Raw genomic sequence first — 21,240 nt, 5'->3', positions numbered from 1 at the left:
TATATATATATATATATATATATATATATATATATATGTTTGGGTGTGTTTATTTTCATGACTAACATTATTTCACATCATTTTCGTAGCAGGAAAAACATACTTCACCGGTAAGAGTAAGACAAAAAGATATAAAGTTAAAAAAGTGCAAAATAATTATGCAAGCTGCAACACATCACTGAAGGCATGTTTGATTCGATTACACATCCAATCAGTCAATCTTTTCAACTGTGTATCCAATAGCGTAATACAACATGGTCCCGTCTCCTGTACACTGATTTAACCAACAGTCCTAGACAAAAAGAGAATGTCAGCAATGATCTCCATTGAAAATACGTATTTAGTCTGCTCTAGGACTAGGCTTAATACGTGTACAGGAAACCGGCCCTATGAGTATATAAAATCGTTTTCTTCACAGTGTGAACTGATGCTGTGGGCGAGATGTGGTCAGCCGACCTGCCCCTTTGCCAGTTTAGCTCTGTGTGTTAATGTGGTCTGTTCCTCAGCTGAATCGAAGCCTTGGTTCTGCGACAAACTGTTTCTCTTCCTCCTCAGAGACAAGGTTTCCCTTTAGGCTGCATGAGATTGACAGGAAACATGCAACAGTTAATCTCTTGTCCACTTTTGATTGCATGCCAACAGAAAGAGGAGAAATCTACAACAGAAGTTTGTGTGGTCTTCCTCCACACTTGAAGAAAAAAAACATCAATCATTCACTAGGACTACAATCTAATCAGTCTAATTCAACAAGTTAGTGTAGTTACAGTAGTTAGATAATTAGTACTTAATTACACAACAATACAATTAATAGGAAGGAGTAGACAATGTCATGTAGCTCTACAAGGCTCTACAGTTATTTTATTAGAGATAACAACACTGATAACACACATAAACTACCACATTATGGAATAACATAAGGACAAACTATGTCTTAAAATGGGGCAATAACACACATAAACTACCACATTATGGAATACCATATGGACAAACTATGTCTTAAAATGGAGCAAAACCTGACTGGTGTTCATTTAGTCTGTAACTGAAGTGTCAGTTAGATACTCACTTGATCTCCTTTAGTGTTGTGTTATGAGACAGGCCCTCTGCCAAGAGTCTGGCTCCACCCACAGTGAACTGGTTTTCAATCAACCTGTGGAATTTAAAATATGTAGCATACTTTTTATTGATTATTATTATGAATAAATGTTGTCATATTATTAAGGTATTACAGTATGACTACATTGCATAGAACTACATCAACTGATGGTATTTGTATGGTTAATGTTATATATTAGAGGGTTAGATATTGACATTTTTATAACTATGATACTAGTAGGCTATGATTGAAAAGGCAGCCTTGAGTAGGGGGCTGTGAGCGATCTTACATGACATGAGTGAGTCCTTTGTTCATCTTGATGGCCTCTGAAAGATCAGACGCTGCTTCATCCGAAATGTTGTTCCCAATCAGCCTAAGAGACAGAGAAACTGCACTGAGTTTGCTCTTGTGTTTTCAGTTCCATGGTCACAAGAACAACCTGGATACTACAGAGAATATTTATGTGTGAAACAGAAATCACACATTGCATACTGTACATCCTCATAGTGATCTGAACTGATGGGAAAGAACAGAAAATCCACATTGTAGAAGATATTATTCAGTGAAATATTGAAAATGTACACCTTAATATTGAAATTATTAGTTATACTGGTGCGGTGCTCGTTCAACATGCTATTCCTGTAGAAAAGCTGTAGCCCATTTACATGCCCGCAGGTATGCCTGCTTTAAAAGTAGGATGATAGGGAAAACATCATTCCAGCTAAGCATTCAATAATGAATACTGAATATTATATTATAATATAATAAATGTGCAGTGAACAACATTTAAGCATGCCATGGCTGCATTTGGTATTTTTTATAGATCAAAATGACATAAACAGTTGTTTTGAGTTAAGGTTATGTTTAGCCTATTGAATAACTTGATAATAGAGAAGACAAACCATTTTGTGGAATGATGAATCATCATATGAAATTTGCAATGATGTGACTCAAAAACAATGTCTGGTAGCCTATGAAATCACACTTTGCCTGCCACTCGTTGTCTGTAGCTGATCAAAATGACATAAACCTAAGCTTTGAGTTAGGGCTATGTTAAATAACTTGATATAGAAAACAAACTATTTTGTGGAATGATGTATCATCATAGATGAAATTTACAACGATGTGACCTTAAAAACAGTCTCTGCTAGCCTATTGACATCACACTCTGTCTACCACTCACTGTTTGTAGCTAGTCATGCTTTGCATCATTCTGAAACGTCCTTAAATTTGAGACCATAATCGCCCCGTTCAATTTGGGACAGGACCTTGCAGTTGGAACGCTGTCATTTGATTGGCTGAAACCGAAGGGGGAATCTCTGACACGCACGTGAGACAGTCAAATAGGCATACTTCGCTTTGTGGTGGCACTGGTAGACAAGCGAGCGGGTGTGTCGACGACAAGGTTAGGCTAAGTCACCAGGGCTGTCTGCCAATACATACCCCAAAAAAGGCCAGGCTAAAACATTTTAATATTGCCTTTGCAATTAATGTTATTTAAAAAAAAAGACTATGCAAGCAAACCACACACAGGCTTTATTGTTTGAGGTCAGACATGATAATCATCCGAACATCTTGCATCTTGACTTTATACCCTTTATACCTGTATACTCTGCTTCTCTGTCTCTGGTCCTGCCCCGTGCTGTGTGAGAGGGGGAGTGGCCAGTGGCTAGAGCGGCAAAAGCCAATGTGTGCTTCTTTTACTGATATACTTAATGATATCTTTTGCATTTCTTATCCGAACAACGTCAAACTTGGCACACAAATAAAATGCTATCTGAATATGAAATGAATATACCATTTTATTTCCATAACTCTGAATATGACTGAATATACTTTATTTATTATTTTATATTATATTATTTATATTTTATTTATTTTACATATACACACACAAAATGAAAATGAAATCCCCTACCAGAAGATGTGAAGGCTTGAGTTCTCTTTTAGCATTTTAGCTATGTATCTTCCTCCCTGTCCAGTGATCCCGTTAGCAGAGAGGCTACGAAGGGGAAGAAACACATTCATCTGACATTCATCTTTAGCACAATTTGTCTGTGATCTTGCACAAGGTTGCCTTATCTTCCTCTTATTTAATGTTAAACACTGTACAAAAGCAGTTTCCAGTTACCAACTGCTAAATAAACTTGAACTTTTATCCCACTGGCATTGTGTAGCTCTTGGGCAATCTTTGTGCAAGTACTATGGCTCACATATTCATGATCTCTAGACACTAAATCTACCCTTCTGAAAGAAAAACAGCTAGAGCTACAGCTAGTTTTCTTCCAGCTCTTGCTGGTCTTTGTGTAGCTGGTTGGGCCATCAGGTTCACATGATGGCGTGACCATCTGAAAAAGCTGTGTGACCAGCCTGTCACATGGGATACAGCTGGTGTAAGATGGTCATGCTGGTGACCAGCCTGCCAAGCTTGATATTATTGGTGTAAGATGGTCATGCTGGTTTACTAGAATGACCAACATAAGCTTTAATGGCCAGTTAGACCATCAATGAAAGAGCAGCAACAGCAGCTAAAACTACCAGCTTGAGGTGGTATGACAAGCAAAACCAGTTACCGTTGTAAGTTGGGTAAACCAGCTGAATGTATGTTTTCGCAAGAGTTTTGCTGGTCTAGCTGTTCAACCATCATAGGGTGGTCAAACAAGCTGGTCAACCAGCAAACCACCTTAAGATGGTCAGGCTGTTTTGTTTTTTTTCAGCAGGGTAGACACTATACAATCAGTTACCTAGAATACACTATACAATCAATACAGTGGCATTGAAACATCTAGCAGTACTCAAAGGGGCATGATAGCAAGTATACTGACGAAGTGTAGGTCAGAGACATTCAAAAGCTGAATGAGAGCTTACAGTCTGTCGCCTGAACGTGAGGGGACAGCACTCACCTGAGGTTGGTCAGGCTTGTGTGATTCTTCAAAGCCTCAGCGAAGGCCTCCGCTCCCTCATCCCCAATGGTGTTTCCCCACATACTGAAAGCCAGGACACACTCAGTAAACATGCACATTACACACATTTAATTGCGACCAAATCTCTTCATTAATGTATATGGACATGCATTTGGACATACATTGTTAGGATTACATAAACATGCCTACAACATTATGCTATGAGTTATTCAAATGCTCCATAATTGAATTTTAAAAATAAAACAGCTAAAACATAATCACTCATCCCTGGATTCCAGAAACAATATCCCTATTCTTATTCCAGTGTGAGCAGTATGGGTATATAAATAATTCAGTGATTGACAAAGATGACTTACCCTACGTCAAATATAGACTTGCTCTTTTTTATAGCAGAGGCAAGGTACTTTCCACCAACGCCAGTGATTTTGTTGAGGCCAAGCCTTTGAGAGGTCATAATACAGGTTAATCCTATCAAACTTCCATGTATTTTTAAAATGTGGGAGTATAACAAATAACAAGATTAAACAAGTCAATGAAAAAACACAAAAAATAAGACTAATCCATAGCATTATCAGGAGCTACAATATAGTGGTCATGTCATGAAGTATAAATGACTGAGGAACCTACTTTAGTGTATGGAGCCGAGGACACTCCTCAATGATCTGGGCAACCAGTTTGGCACCTGCATCGGTTATTTGGTTTTTGTACAACCTATCAATAAAGAAAAGCAAATGGAAACAATCAGTGTTGATGTAAGTGTTGGGTCATAACAATTTAGTGACCTCTATGTTACACTTTTTAGACTGGCTACAGTACATTCACGATGTCTCACCCCAGAACTGTAACTACTTTGTACCGAATCAGCTCCTCTGCAAGAACCTCAATGCTGCTGTCTGTGATCTGATTGACACACAGCCTAAAAAGGAAAAAATACAAGTTCAAAAGTCACTTCTAAAATAATTATGATTAGCATGTACAGCTGAATAAAATAAGCAATAATATATTTTTTTTACGCTACACCTTTTAGCTTTACCAGCCAATGCAAGATAAAACATAAGTACTTGAAGTTGCAGGCACAACAAAAACTTTTTGTGGTATGAGGTGGTATTGAGTGCTGATTAGAATAAGCCATGCATGCAAAAAAAACATACTATCTATATCATGTAAAAAGTTTGCCACCAATGTATTAAAACATGAAACCCACCCTTTTAAATAAAGCAGCATTAAAAAAAAAAAAAAAAAAAAAACCTCATTTGGTGTGCAATTTATACATCGGACTGATGACAAGTCCCCATTAGGGCTGAAAGATTAATCAAAATCACAATTTGAATGAATGGAATTAGCAATTATCAAATCACAAAGGCTGTAATTAATTGTGTAGTTAGTGATTCTGACCGTATGGTCCACCATGTCACATATATATTTTAAAATCCATGTTGTCCTTATGTGACAGACAGTCATGCTCATCAATCAGAGGTACCGTGCTCCGCATGCTAACTAATCAGATATGGCCCATCTTAAATCTATGTTTGGAAATAATTCATAGTAATTCTTTTTCATCTTTGGATTAGTAGAAAGAGCAGTTCATATTTATGTTATCTTAATTAATTTCATCAGGTATTATCTAATTACTTCCGTTCTCGTACCTATGGCCAAATAACAGCCGTGGCGATATCCTTTACCAACACCACTTCCACTCGTGTCATATCGCTTAATCAACAACCACAATCGCGATATCAGTCAGAAAAATCATAGATATTCAGAGATATTCTGGTCACACTTTACTTGGATAGTCCGCCCACAGACTATCTACAGATTATCAACAAACTACCTATTGACACTGTTAACTTCAATTTATAGTTAACATAAAGATTAGGAGTTGGATTAGATTTGGTTTGGTTGGATCTGTTGTTCAACAACAATTTTACATACTGAACTTGAATCTTAACAGATTGTCTGTTAAGTGACATTGGGCAGACTATTCAAGTACAGTGTTACATATTTCCCCTAAATGGTTCAGTCCTAGTTCCTCACCGCACTACCGTCATTTTTCTGAAGCTTGGTCTGAGCTGCTTCACTCCATAGTCACTGATGTTATTGTTGTCCATGTCCACTCCGAGGCACTTGCGATGATGATGCAGCACAAAGTTGAGAGCGCTGCAGTCGGCTGAGTAGATGTTGCAGAAGGCCAGCTTGAGGTAGTCTGCCGATATCCCCTTGGCAGTCAGCCGAGCCACGTCCTCACTGTTTGTCTCAAAGATGCACCGCACCATCCACAGGAAGTTGGACATGCCGTGAACCTTAGTTCCCTCCTTCTCCGACTTGAAGCGGGGAAGGCTGCGGAGGTGCAGCTTCACACTGTTGGACAGGTAGGACTTGAGCATGGCTCGCTTCTTCTTCAGGGAGAGTGGCGGGACCAGGTGCTCCAGCAGAGCCACGTTTCGCTTTGACAGGAGGCCGCACAGGAACAGGTTGATGAACTGCAGATGCTCGTTGTTCTGGAAGGGATCCTTGTCTCTCGGACGAGACTTGCCCAGACAGGACACACAGGGGAAACGGTAACTCTTTCTGTACTCACACTGGGCGAAAAACTTCAAAATCTCTGTGGGCTCAGTGTCCTTGTCCAGCACCAAAGAAAAGGCAGCCAGGAAGGACTGCAGGGTGACGTGGAGAAACTCGAAGGTAGTCGGACTTCCACAGGCATCGTAATGGCTGATTGGCCTGAGGTACCCAATCTGCAAGTCATCCTCCTCCAATCCGCAAGACATCACATCCTCCTGCTGGAACACAAACCTGTTCTCCACCATGCCTAAGAGGGCCAGACGGGCAAAGGCTGCCAACATACTACTGCCCGTCCGGAAAGTGTCAGCCGTGCACCTGGTGCTCCTCTTCAGCAGGCCCGGAGATGAGGAGCGACTGAGGAAGACCTCCGACAGAAGGAGAAAGACATTGGTGAGGGTCACACAGGAACCCTGCAGCTCAAAGTCGTCATACACCGACTGGAGGTGTTTGAAGCTCTTGAAGATGATCCAGCAGAACAGGGGGATTGAACAGAGGCTGCCAAGATGGGGACTGGCATCCAGCTGCACGGTGACCAGGGCCAAGTGCTCTCGGTCAGGGAAGTGCAGAGCTGTGTACCTTTGCAGGTGATCTGGAGAGAAGCCTCTGAGGACGACCCTCTTCCGGATAACTTTGCTCTGCACCTCTGTGCCAGTTCGGGCTGTCAGCACCTTCAGGGAGCCTTTGAGGAGTTTGCCACACAATAGGTTCATGAGAACCAGCAGCGGGTGGGTTCTTTCCTCAGGCGAGACCACCTCTGGGACGTTTGACAGGTCAAAGTCGCTGTGGATCTCATCGTAGCCATCAAAGGTGAATATGACGGTCTCTGGGAATCTCAGGATGTAACGGAAAACCTCATTATCGTGGTCCATGTCTGGGTAGCAGTTGTGCTTGAAAATGAGATCCTTAAGGGAGATCTCGTCTGTCTCCTTGAAAGCGCTGAACATTCGGCAGCGGAACTTGAAGAAGAACTTTGCCCTGGTGTTCAGCTCCCTTTTGGACCAGAGGTTCTGGAGCTTCTGCAGCATCATGGACTTGCCCACACCAGCATCTCCTGTGACAAAGATGGTCTCTGCGTCCTTGTTCAACACGCCATTGTCCCCTAACAGTTCATCCAGGCTGTCCAGGTATCCTAGGCTCTCGTTGCGGTCATTGAGGATCTCCATCTGGGTGTCCGTGTAGAGCTCCTCCAGCAGGGTCTCCTCTCGTTGGGAGTACGAGGTGATGAAGTGTGTGTCGCAGCCCAAGTCATGCCTCAGCTTCTCACAGTACTTGCTAACTGAAATGAGACATATCTGTTATTGCAGTGCATATTCAGACTGAGAGTCACACAGGTTAAGTGTCTATGAGTTTTTTACATATTGTAATACTGGAACCTCTCAACTTACTCGGGTCTGTATTAACCACTGGTATTTGCTGAACAAATTCCGAAGGTTTGTACTCGATGTCCTTGAACCAGGGTCTGAGGTCAATGTATGCATCATAGGCTTCATGGAGAATGTGGATGAAATATAAAGAGGCCTCCTCCCCTTTGCTCTGTACCAATTCCAAAATTTGGCGCACCTGCACATCATAGAAGTTAGCTTGCATGCAGTAGTGCCATAGGGTCAGATAAGACAAAGAAGACATTTTTATCCTATGCAGCATGCTAACTCACTTTTAAGCTTTGCTATTTTCAACATAGCATAATAACAGGTTCAGTTTTGTAATGGCTGTGGAATATAGATTAATATTATATTATTTTAGTATTATTATAGTTTTGTAATGGCTGTGGAATATAGACTATATTGTAATTTTAGTGTAAGACAATGCAAAATATTCAGGACAGCTAGATCACACTTCATATGAGCCTACCTGGTCTGTTTTAGTGGTGCACCGCTGTATGATTTCGACATCTTCATTACAAACGAACCCGCTAGACAGAAGGTTGTCCAAGATACACTGGGTATTTTTCACCTGGTCCACGAGCAGCTCGCGGTGTAAAGTCAAAATTTTCTGCCCAGAAGGTCTCATGGGAGCACCATCATTGAAGGCCCGCCCTATTAACATGTCCCGTTTAGGCTACTTCCCCGACCTGTAGATGTACGATTTCAAAGACAAATAGATTTTTAGATACCATACCACTCAATCACGCATGTGACCTACTAGGCTACAAGTTGTCTGATGGATGTTTAGCGTATACTGAGGAAATACTTTTAAATCATTGGTTAAAACGCGTTGAGGGGGGACGAGTGGGTTAAGTTAGGCTAGCTCTTTTAAAGGTCTTTGGCCACTTTATCCTGACCAAGCTGTGGTTTAGAAACTTGAAAGTGGACTGTTGCAGTTGTCATTATAAAGGAGATACACGCTGGCCACTAAAGTAGGCAAATACTTAAACCTGTGTAATAACATTCGATTTTAATTAAGGAAAAACTTTCATAAAAACTCCAAGACACGGGACTTGTATTAGGGAAAGGCTGATATTTTAAGCGATATAGGCAGAACGAACGGCTAGCCTGACCGGCTGAGGACTTACGGTGCCTCTGGAGTTACTTCCGCGTCTTTTCTCATTAGATGAGATGGTATTGATGTGCATCCACCATGTTTTGATGTAAGTGACTTGTAAGAAATTGACAAAATAAAAAACATGAAAGTGTAATAAATTTAACGTTAGCATCCTCCCGTTTGTCACATAAAAATCACCGAAACAAAGCAGACATTTAGCAACACACCAATTCAGCCATAACGATAGCGTTTAGGAGAGCTTCAGTCGAGTAAAAGGTCCAACAGTCTGAACACGGTTGGGTCAGAATCATTTTCCCTGTAGGAAGCGAAACTAATGTCAGGAAGAAACAGAAACATTGTGAAAATGTACCCGTGTTAGCCCATCGCCTCATCTCTTTGCCGTCACTCACATTGGAGTCACACCCACATTTCGAAACCAGCATGGCTCACCAAAAACTACGTTGGGGGAAAAACAAAAACTAGGCACTAGATTATCCTACATACGTTGACTAACGTTAAATGGGTGGTGGTGTCATGAAAGAGGAGGGTCTCAGTGAACTGGACCGGACTGGCGGTGGCGTCCTCTGGTTGGTCTGTTGTAGGACAATGTGCGCCATCATCGTTTTTATAAGATTATTATTATTTGTTTGTTTTGTTGTTTGTTGGTTTTGTTTGTTGTCTGTCTTGTTCGTCTGGTGTCACGGGTGCGCTGGAGACTATACGCCGCTCCGTCCGGAATCTGTGTCAATGTGAATGTCTCCTGTGTGTGGACTTTGGGTTGCACTTTGGTGCATATCCTGTTAATTTATGTTTGTTCCTGACTGAAAATGATCACTGCATCCCAAAATATCGTAGCATAAGACAATGTGGTAGAAACATGGAATAAAAAAATAAGCGTTTTTATCTTTTTAAATTATGAAAAATTGCATGTCCAAATTATTCATAGGCCTACCCTTTTTAAATAATCAATCGAAACATCTTTATTTGCCATCAAAGCTCTCAAAATGGTTCTGTAGGCCTAGCCTCCATGTCTGTAGACCGCACCTTTTTAGCAGCAATCCGGGTTTTGAGACAGGACAATGCCATCACTCTGGCCTTAGTGATCATTTTGTTGACGGATTGAGACTGGCACTCTAAAATGTTGACATTGTTCTCTGTTAACCATTTCTTACCTTGTTTGGCTGTATGTTTTGGTGCATGGTTACTATTGGGCAGGTCTCGGCACACTGCCTGATCTTTTTTTCCAGAATCTTAGGATAGCCTCTTGCTAGTGTTACCGTTTACTTTGTTACCCCCATTGGGATTTAATGTTTTTTTTTTATGCTAATCTCAGGCCATGTCCCTGGGTCAAAAAGAAAAAAAGAAAAAAAAAAAAAAAAAAGCTAAATTCTTTGTCCAGGTGTGCCCTTATAAAGGTTTAGCTGAGTTGCATGTTTGGAGAAGAGTGATCCATGATCAGCATCCAAGATGACCTGTGATCCATTTTGGGAGGAGTGAAAATTTCAATCACCAAAACACCATCCCCAATGTGGATAATATAGCTATAGAAATGAATTCGTTTTGGGTGTTTTTTAGACAATAGGACCTGGTGAACTTCTCAAAGTAAACAGTAAACACTAAACAAGGGGCTACATTAAGATTTTTGGTAGAAAAGTTCAGGCAGTCTACCGAGAGACCCACTGGAGCATTAAACAATGATCCAAAACATACAACCAAACAAGGCAAGAAATGGTTAACTGAGAACAATATTTTTGGCAGAGCCAGAGTGCAGACATCAATCCGTCAAAACAGTGAGCGCAAGGCCAGAGTGATGGCAAATAATCATTCCTGACTCAAAACCTGGATTGCTGTTAAAAATGTGTGGTCTAGAATCCTTGTGGAGACATGAAGAGGCTTGGTAGGTATTATAAGAACCATTTGAGAGTTGTGAATGCAAATAAAGATGTTTCCACTGATTGTTTAAAAAGCGGTATGAATAATTTTGGACATGCCATTTTTCATAAACATTCTTCCAACCTTGATAAAGAGAACATCAACATTAAAACAATATTTGCCAGGGGTATGAATCATTTTGTTCATAACTTTATACTTTATATACTGTATGTACACTCTAAAAAATAATGGGGCCAGTACCGGTTCTTCAGAGCGATGCCATAGAAGAACCTTTTTCAGTGCTTCAAAGAACCATCGAGGCAACAGTTCTTTAAAGAACCATTTAATGAATGGTTCTTCAAAGAACTTGTTTTAGTTCTATGAAGCACCTTTTCAAAAGGTTCTTCCAAGCTCCTATTCCCAAAAGGATCTTCAAAGAACCCTCAAACAAGGATCTTCAAAGAACCAGTTGATCTAGTTCTTCAAAGAACCACTATAGGTTCATTATACACACCTCTTGATTTTATGATGGTTGCTTGGTTATGATTTTTTTTTACAACTAAATGATGCATCTATGCTTTCAGAGGAAGAATACAGACAATACTTCACACTTTTGGTCATTTTTATGTTTATTAAAAATCTTTATGTTTACAAGTTCATTAGTGATCATCAACTATACCATTGCGCGCACACATACACATATAAAGCGTTGTAATCAACTGATTAAAACAGCAATCAAAATAGCAATAGCAAAAGCAAGGTGTGATCACACACACACACAATAGCAATGTCTGTTGTTATTCAATTAACCGATCATTTATACAGAAACACACATACACACACATCAAAATAGCAATGCCTGTGTTGTTATTAAATTAACTGATCATTTAGACACACAGGTGCAATCTCTCACTCACACACACACACACACACACAACATCACAACATCAGTGAAGGGAATTGAACAGCTTCTGCACTGTCAGAGGAACAGCACTTTTCATCTGAAAGACAAAGGCCTCAAGAAAGGCCAGTGTCTTTAGGAGAGGTTTGGGATAGTGAACTTGATAGACATGGAAAAGAGAAAAAGACACAGCTAAGGCCAAACTGACATCAATGCTACCATCATCTAAAATCATGTTACAACCATCCATCTTCACAGCTACTTCCGTGCTGGACAGGGGGTTGGAGCCGGTCATCACGATGGTGGGTGTGGGAGAAATGGGTTCCTATAAAATCACACTGCATGTTACAAAATATTACAAACTGTTCAACCAAATACAAGCATGCAAACCAACAAACAATGAACCAGCTTTCTTGTAATATCAAATTCTATCATGTGATCTACCAGTTCTAGCATTTGTGGCCACTGTATTCTAGACAACGTGGAAACAAAAGTATTCCATGAAAATGCCACATTAAAGCGATACAGTAACAAAATGCTACGGACTATTTTCTAAGGAGGCCTTACCTGGTCGTTGACAAAAAAGGAATGCAGGATTTTCTTTGAAAAATGATGGCAGCAAGACAATGGCTGCATTGACCATTTGAGCTATAACAAAACAAAATAAAAAAACAGACAACCTTTCAATTCCAGAACCCCACATTGTTTAGTCACTAAATGGTATTCTGCTAAATAGCACTCATTTTTACTTTACACATGACATGGGTGACCGTTAACATACCAAGTTTTTTTTTTGTGCTAATTATTGTATACATTTAGGAATATGTTTCATCTGCCTACTTAACATAACATCAGAAAACTTGCAATACAAAAGATGTCAAGAATAATCAGATGACGAAGTTTTGTGGGGATATCTATTAGTTGAGGTTTATAATCTATTCCCCTGTAATGTAGCTCTCCATAGGTATACTGTATTATAGACATAAACATCATGATAAAAACACTAAAGCTACCCTGAATGCAATGCTTGAGTGGTACAGATGGGCCAAATTTGGGCATCTAGTTCAAAGACTAGTAGTAGGTGACAGGGGGAAAGCATGGCTTAATGAAAAAACATACACACCTTTTCTTTCTTGTTCATCCTCACATGACTGCAGTGTCTGCAGGCAGGTGTCTTTTAAAGTACCTGTAGAAAATCAGTAATACCAAAATGTAATTATTATATTCATATTGTTCTACATATCATTAACGTAATTCTCAAAAAATAAACTGTATTTTGATTTAGAAATCAGCAATGCTAAATTGTTTGAAAACAAGCATAATTTATTTCAGGCCCCATTTACACGTACATGGTTATTTTGAAAAACAGACATTTTTCTTCGTTTGCGCCCTTCGTTTACACGCAAAAGGAGAATTCACATCTGAAAGCGATTCTTTCTAAAATCTCCAGCCAGAGTAGCCTGGGTGTTCCCATGCTGCCTTGCGCGCGATTTGATTCACGCTGCTAAGGCAGCCTGGAGACGATGGAGCAAATTTTCGCCTGAGATAGGGAACCAATCACAGAACAGGGGGAAAGCAAGACGATGATGAGCTATGCACAGACACATTTGATAGACATCCGTGGCACCCAATAAACGGATCTGGGCATTTTTTTCAAATACGAGAAAATGAACGTTTGGTTCCCAGACCACGTCTCATTGAGAAGTGGTGGCGCTAGCCAGGCTACAGCCAGAGTGGAGATTTTGGAAAACTTCGGTTGCACGTTTGCATGTAAACTTGTAATGTAATCTTGAATTTCCCCTTGCGGATCAATGAAGTATCCATCTATCAATCTATCTAAACGGACAAAAACGGAGGTTTAGGCAGCCAACGTTACAGTAGGCCTATGCGCCAGAACTTGCACCTGCGCCAAAAGTGCAACCTATGTTTAGCCTACATTTTCATTTGGCTATGGTGATCATAGATGCATTCAGAGTAGCAGTCGCATTTTATGTTGGTGCAAACTATTTTCATCTGTTTGCAATTGCAAATACAGTTTAAAAGAGAAAGAGGAAGTGATTTGTTGCTGTTGTTGCTATTTTCGGGATTCTGATTGGCTAACGTGGGCTTCAGCTTCTCGTTACACTGCCAACTACAGGTTTGGCATGCTTGAGATGGCATATATACACGGGTTAGTGTAAACAAAAACTTTTCTGAAAACTGACAGGTGTGCACGATATTTTTGAAAATGTTGAGGGTGAAATGTCCATTTATGAAAATAGCCGGCCACGTGTAAGCGTAGCCTCAGTCAATTGCACTGGGCCCTCACGAGCTCTTTTCCTGTATTGCAGCACCCCCTATAGAGGCCAAATGATGCCAATTTCCTAGTACGTCATCACAATCAGGTACCAAGTTTCTATACCAAGTTTGGACATCGTACATCAAAGCCTTGCTGAGATGATATACCTCAATGTTCAATATCTGGTATACAGTTCAAACGTTAAACGTTCTAGTTTAATTCTGAGTCTGCAAAGGCAGAAATTCAGACTGGGCCAATGTCTCCTCATGATCCATAAGAAATTTAAAGTAACATTATCATGCATCACTGACTGCACCTGTGAAAAAAAAACTCTGTACCTTTAGGGGCCTTTTCTAACAACTTTGGCGCAAGTTCTCCCATTTTTGTTAGGATGGTTTTATCAGCGTCGATCTTGTAGATTCTTTTCATCTCTCCAAGGAGCTGTGGTAAACACAGAGGAAAATTGATGGCTGCATAAACAAAGTTGGTTGTTCTTGCACTAGACAAACAGCAGATTTATTGTAGGGAGAAGTGGTAGTGTAATCTAGTGTTTAGCAAGCCATAGCCAGAAAAGTTGTGAAGATGCCATCACTTGCTACCCTTGAGCAAGGCACTTAACACCAAGGCGGGGTCCTAAAGCAATTTACAAATCTAAATCACTTTGGATAAAATGGATAAATGCATAAATAAATAAAATGTATTTATATTCTCCAACACATATACTTACAATATTTGGTCTCATGAGACAGGGAAATTCTTTAAGGACTTCAGCAGTGGTGTGGTTTTGAATGTAGTGCTGCCGATAGGTCTTGGTTCTGTCGAGCCGCTGTAGAATTATATCAAAACTTGGCCTCGCCTTATGGTGCTCCTGCTGCAAAACCTCAATGTGCTGAAGGATGGATCTCAAGTCTTCTGCAGAATCCAAGGAAACCTACAGTGCAGAACACCCCACCCCCCGCAAAAAAAGCCAAATGGTCACCTGTCGTCATCATAAAGGCTGATTTTACATGCCAGCGGAGCAGAGGGATGCAGTGTGCTGGGTTCCATACACGTGTTTAACCTGCCTCAACAAATGCTGGTGCTCCATTTCTTACCTCCTGTTCGCAGCTCCTCTTCTGCAGGCAAACCTCCTCAGTCTCAACCCCCCGCTTTCGTCCTGAATGGCGTGCCGAGTACTTCTCTTTCATTTTGAAAACTTCTTCCAAGTTCACTAGTGGTCTTCTTTCTTTCTTAAATTTGTTTCTAAGTGATTCGAGCAAGGCATCCTAGGGAAAAAAATAGAGTGGTAGATTTACTAATTATTTAAGTGGCTTAAGTATAAGTATATATACTCTTTTGATCCCGTGAGGGAAATTTGGTCTCGCCATTTCTCCCAAGCCGTGAATTAGTCAAACCCACTAAGCACACAGTGAGGTGAAGCACACACTAATCCCGACACAGTGAGCTGCCTGCTACAACAGCGGTGCTCGGGGAGCAGTGAGGGTTTAGGTGCCTTGCTCAAGGGCACTTCAGCCGCTTCCTACTTGTGGGGTTCGAACCGGCAACCCTCCGGTTACAAGACTGAAGCTCTAACCAGTAGGCCACGGCTGCTCCAAGACAAGATATTGGAGTTGTCACCACAAAGCCCTCATACTATCAAACATTTGTGGACAGTACTGAAAAGGGTGTGTGTAGGCTCTTTTTATTCTGATATTTAACAAATACAAAAAATATGTTAATATTAGCTGACCTAAAACAGAAAACTTTTACTCTGATTTAATGATTAAAGGTCAGGGAAAAAACTTCTGGTTTCCACTGTATTTTGACCTTATAACCCTAAAATAATTTTGTTACTTACGTATCCAGAGCCATATTTCTCCCTGAGAAAAGGGAAGCGAATCAAGGTTGATCTCAATGTAAGAACATATTGAGTGTGAGAGGGATACCTAAGGACATTGACAAAACAAACAAAAACAAAAAACTATTGCAAGTATTCAGCGTTTAGCATACATTGAGTTAAACTATTTATTGGATACTGGCTTCTTCAGAAGATCATGTAGGAAATTAAGCTACACAGGAACTGAACCTACATAAATAATTTTGTAATTAAATTAAAAAGAATGAAGGATGAGTGACACTTACATGGTTTTTTGACTGAGGTGGTCAAACAAAGCCTGAATGAGGGCATTTTTCAGTTTGTTCTTCCCCTGAGACTTGAACTGTGGATCCTGTGAACTTTGCACATTTATAATAATCTTCATATAACACATTTCAGTAAACGTATTGAACTTTGCTTAATTACTTACAACTTCAATTTATCTAAAGCAGCCATGAACTGAACCTGGTCCTTCATCTTCGGAAACATTCTCTCACTCATACGTTCTGTCATTTTTGTGAGTGTAAGGCCATCAACTTCATTTTCTGGAGGTGTGTGAGGAAAAACTGAATTTAATCAACATGACATATGGACATTTTTATTCAATTAAAAAAAAAAAAAACATTAATTTGTATTATTACCTCACCACTAAGCAATTGCTTTGTAATGCGGCCGATGGAAAAGAGTAATAAACTGTCTGCCAGATAGTTCATAGCAGTCCAGCCTGTGGTAGTCCAACTCTTCACCTCTTCTTGAATATTAAGAGTGCACTCAGATTCAATCAAATTTAGATTTTCAATGCAGTATTTTTCTAGTTTGCAGGGAGTATTCACTGCGCTAAAACATTGTTCAAAAAAACGATCCTCACTGAACATAGACAGGGGCAAAGTACTAACATCAATTCCACGTTCTTCTAGTTAGTGCATTTAAAAGTTCTGATATAGATACTTGAGAAGTCTGTTCAATTCCACCACTGGGAGGAGTCTCTGTTGCTTCCACAAATCCTTGACAGTTTCTGTGCTTTTTGGCGGATGTGGTTTTGTAATGATTTCACTCTTGAAAATGTATGTGGGCAGCCATCAAGTCCACATGTAACTGAAAACGCCTCTAGGTTTTCATGAAAAAGCTGCAGGTGCTTTAAAAGTTTGTTGTGTGTTGGTTTTTTGATTGGACAAAATGTACACTGAAAAATCATGTCCGTTCATATGGACCTACCAATGAAAGTGTCCTTGGCATGCCCTAGTCCAGCTTCTTCAAGCCATTCACAAACTTGTGACACTGACCATAGATGTGCCATACCTGAAAATATAAACATTAATTAGAAAAATCATTCAATTTACTTATGAACACCAAAAAACAAATAGCATACTACAGTGAAATGCATTTTCTATTAAATTGCTTGCATTTTTAAGCATCTTGCACCAAATACGCTGACTTGACTGAGATACAAATGGGTATTTTTCAAACATATCCCCCCCCCCAGAATGCTTGCCTTGTGCTGTGCCGCTAGCTTCTACCTGCCTCAACGAAAACGCCATCATGCTTAAAAATTATTCCAGCATGATAGCTATGCCTATGTTGAGGTTTCAAGTACGAATATTCTGTGAAATTATCAATTAAACTTCAGATGTGTGACATTTTGGTCTAGAAAAATCCTAACCAACATACTAAACAGGACTTGACTAGTTTAACAGTGACAGTGAAAGCAGCAAGCCCGCCATCGAGTGACAATTGAATATTATTAGCTACCCATCGTCATACATCAGACAAAGACTTCGTGTGCGTCTCAAGGTGGAACGTACAGGAACATTTATAGAAATTCAAACCGTATTTTTTCTGTCTGAAACTGCATTTTGGAAACATCCAAAGGGGAAGCCCAAACCCGTTAACGTTACATATACGCGATCGTACCATTTGAAGTTTGGCTAGCTGCTAAGCTAGTTAAGTTCAGTAACAATGAACATGAAATTATCGTACATTATGAGATGTTTTGTTTTCATTATTGATCGGTATTGAGGTCAAAATTATCATACAAATACGATAATATCTGGCAACACTGACGAGGCTGCTGCATGCCTGGCTCGATCTAACCATGGAAATAATATGTATTTTATGCCATATTTGTGAAAGGAAAATGATGCACAAACTGTTTTAGAAATATTAACAACTATATCTGGTGACCTGATCACAATGTCCCAATGCCTAATTTGTGCATAGGCTAGTGTTCAGTGTGTGCATCATGACACCACAAGTAGGCTTGCTCGGCTATGGAATCTCTCCGAATGGAATGGCGTAGGCCTATTTGATGGACTCGATGTAGACAGGCAACAGTCAATGTGACAACCTGGCTGTCACTTGCAGGTGTTAGGCTACTTCATTTGATCCAAATAACTCGAAATTTGTTGTTTGAGCAGTCAAGATAGATTTGTGTAAACATTTGTGCTGTGCAGCCTTCATTGACCACCAAATGGCAAACGTCCTAGCCCGTATGGTCTCTGAAGAACCATTTCCAATGTGAAGAACCTTTTGCCTGATGTAATGGTTCAACACAGAATTTTGACTCTCCGTGGAACCATCCAGAAATTTAAAGAACCATTTAAGCACCTTTATTTTTTAGAGTGTATATATATATATATATATGCACACCTTTCAGGGTATTCTTCATCCTTCAGACATAACCACTGGTCAGGAGGCCCAAAAAGTAGTTTTGTTCCGTTGCTCCATAGAATTAGCTGCCAAGCTTATTGTCAGTCATTTATATGGTTTATATCAGTGTTTTTCAACCTTTTTTGTGTCACGGCACACTTTTGACACTTAAAATGTCCCATGGCACACTAACATCCTGTGTGATGAAAAAATAAACATACCATAGCCTAAAATTTCAATTAATACACAGATATGGCCTTATTATGGCTTCTATGCAGGACCTGCTCAATAAAACAAGCGCCCTCTGTTTCATTTGTAGGTGACTATATCTAATTGAATTGTTGTTATGAACTAATTCTATTAAAAACACATTAAATCTAATAATGTTTAGCATCACTAATTAGTATAAAGAAAAACAAGCCTAGACTTTTTTAATGGTTGCTCCTACTCATGATTTAGACACATTTTATTGGTGTTTTATGGTACAATATCAGTGTTTTGGTGTTGTCCGCAACCAGAGTTTTCACATATTGTGCCATATCTCAAACATTATTTATCAAAAATTCATTAAAAAAAATCATGCATATGAATTAAACGTTATCTGAACTAATGAACTGCATGCACACATTATGCATATGCATTTCCTGCTTTATTTTGCTTAATGTTTACCTGTCCCATAGTTTAGCCGTCATTACCAGCACACTCTACATAAAGGCACTTTGCTACTGTTTTTTCATCAAAAAATATTTGGTAACCATGGTCACCTAATATCACAGTGGAATACATGGGTGTCAAGCAGAAAGATTGATGCCTTAATGTCCAGAAACATAAGAAAATCTACTCTTTATCCCTTGTTTTGGGCATGTACACTTATTATGTGTCATTACCATACGCATTGTATTTCTGTATTTTTGAATATTCCTGAAATTTTAAAATGACTTTAATAGTTTAAATGATGTACATTACATGTAGAAAGCTAGCTACACTTGCATAGTGATCATTTTTGCTTCTCAGGGTAGTTTTTCGGTATAAATGTCATCACCAACACAGTCATTACCAGCACATTATAGCTTGAAATGTAGTGGTAATGACCACTGTGTTGGTGATGACATTTTTGCAGATACATTTAAAGTACTCTTTTTAAAAGAAATATTTTTTTTTCTTCACAAAGTCAGTTCAACTTGGGTTTCTAAATTATAAACATTTAATTGCAATAGATTACGATCAGTGATTTGTCACTGCAATGTCATCACCATCACCATGCATATTTTTGCCAATAGATTATGTATAAATTACAATAAATTACATTAATTAGATATTTTTGACAATGTTGGACAGTCTAAATTGCCACTGGATGAAAACAGATATGATATATGGCATTTATTTCAAATAAATGAAATTCCAAGCCAGGGTCGAGTGAAAAAATCAAAAAATAAGATAGGCTACTTAAACGACTATAATTCATGTTGTAAGTAAAATTCAACAATTCTAATAAGTTCAAGATAAAATAGACTTCATGTGAAACCATAATTGATCATTGATTGATCATTGATTGACCAATTCATCTTTAAAATGTACATATTAGATGATGTGATGGTAATGACATTTACCTGAAAAATGACAAAAAAGCATAAATTCCCTTATATTGTGGTCTCAACCAAGCTCACAAGGTTACTCCTATCAAAATGACTGATAACTTGATGCATACCAATTAGTAAAATTTTGAATTTTATTTTTCAAAATTTCAGTAACCCAAATAGGCCCGAAATCTGAAAAATGATCGAATACTGGATATGGGGCCCCCGTTGTATAATGCCTGCATACCACAAATAGTGTAATCATACAATCAATGAGAGCATGTGGTTATAAAGTCTTTGATGCAACAGTTGCTTTTCTGGACCAGTGAGTGACATTTTTGTAATTTTCTGCGGCACACCTGATGATCTCTCACGGCACGCTAGTGTGCCCCGGCTTCTGCAATCCATCAACAGCCAATCTCTTTCTTGTTCTCTCTGACGCAGTTCAACCAATAAACATTCAGCTGTGTCCCGCTTTATGTCGCGGGAAAGGGAAACTAGCGTTCTGAAAGAAAGTGCAGACAGTTAACGTTAGCTAGCTGTGTGATTGTAAGAAACTGATAAAAGAGGGTTCACATCGACTGGTTTCATAAAAATCGCGATTAAGATATATTGATAGTCGTTTTCTTCAGTACGTTTTCGTTTCTCTATTACGTATATCTACTAGTAAGTTCATAATATTTTGAGGTAGGAAGCTTAACGTTAGTGTTTTCCAAAGTTGACAGGCGTCAACGTTAAATTAGTTAACGTCAATTTGTTGGAACCCAGTCTGCAAAATCAGTGAAATTAACTTTCGTTACATGTGTTTACAACAGTTTGCATCAGTAACATGCTAACGTTGTGTCAACAACATTAACCTTAGGTGGCGATGTTACTCGAGACTTAGGAACAGAAGTGCAACCTGCTAATGTAAGTGGCGTGTATCTATAGCATTTAAGCATAACCAGTTGCCTAAACACATTCAGTTTTATGTAGCAGTGCTATAGACAGTAAAATGTTTTATTCCTTAAGAAGTGTAACGTTATCGATAGCTTCAGAGCCCGTCTAGACA

The 21,240-nt window shown here is 39.3% G+C and overlaps 3 protein-coding genes across 11 annotated transcripts in view; 1 reads left to right on the top strand and 2 right to left on the bottom strand.

Moving 5' to 3' along the window:
• Positions 1 to 8: 8 nt before the first annotated feature.
• nod1 (nucleotide-binding oligomerization domain containing 1) lies at positions 9 to 9,557 on the bottom strand. Of its 3 annotated transcripts, XM_048260351.1 has the most exons (13): positions 9,471 to 9,557; positions 9,245 to 9,376; positions 8,431 to 8,652; positions 7,965 to 8,139; positions 6,052 to 7,855; positions 4,850 to 4,933; positions 4,645 to 4,728; positions 4,374 to 4,457; positions 3,997 to 4,080; positions 3,012 to 3,095; positions 1,383 to 1,466; positions 1,064 to 1,147; positions 9 to 575 (listed from the first exon to the last, which is right to left on the bottom strand). In XM_048260351.1, the coding sequence occupies exons 3-13, from the start codon at positions 8,623 to 8,625 to the stop codon at positions 503 to 505; spliced, it is 2,835 nt and encodes a 944-aa protein (XP_048116308.1). In that variant the 5' UTR covers positions 8,626 to 8,652; positions 9,245 to 9,376; positions 9,471 to 9,557; the 3' UTR covers positions 9 to 502. The 3 variants fall into 3 exon arrangements, with proteins under 3 accessions (XP_048116308.1, XP_048116309.1, XP_048116307.1); XM_048260352.1 differs by lacking the exon at positions 9,245 to 9,376 and having other exon boundaries at positions 8,431 to 8,650; positions 9,431 to 9,505; XM_048260350.1 differs by lacking the exon at positions 9,471 to 9,557 and having other exon boundaries at positions 9,245 to 9,456.
• A 2,024-nt stretch (positions 9,558 to 11,581) lies between these two features.
• On the bottom strand, positions 11,582 to 16,321 carry LOC125306119. Its single transcript, XM_048261294.1, has 7 exons — positions 16,233 to 16,321; positions 15,949 to 16,036; positions 15,206 to 15,376; positions 14,839 to 15,042; positions 14,450 to 14,552; positions 12,957 to 13,019; positions 11,582 to 12,158 (listed from the first exon to the last, which is right to left on the bottom strand). Coding segments are annotated over exons 1-7 (720 nt in total). The 5' UTR covers positions 16,235 to 16,321; the 3' UTR covers positions 11,582 to 12,069.
• A 4,318-nt stretch (positions 16,322 to 20,639) lies between these two features.
• cep162 (centrosomal protein 162) overlaps positions 20,640 to 21,240 on the top strand; it is an 86,709-nt gene continuing 86,108 nt past the window's right edge. For 4 of the 7 annotated variants that reach the window (XM_048260725.1, XM_048260727.1, XM_048260726.1 and 1 more), the window contains exon 1: positions 20,640 to 21,098. The gene's annotated coding sequence lies outside the window, so the exon portion shown is untranslated. The remainder of the gene's footprint in view (positions 21,099 to 21,240) is intronic. The other 3 variants (XM_048260724.1, XM_048260722.1, XM_048260723.1) reach the window with 3 other exon arrangements.

This window comes from Alosa alosa, chromosome 13 (genome assembly GCF_017589495.1).
Source record: "Alosa alosa isolate M-15738 ecotype Scorff River chromosome 13, AALO_Geno_1.1, whole genome shotgun sequence".
NCBI classification, from domain to species: domain Eukaryota; kingdom Metazoa; phylum Chordata; class Actinopteri; order Clupeiformes; family Clupeidae; genus Alosa; species Alosa alosa.
This window is presented reverse-complemented; position numbering and strand designations above follow the sequence as displayed.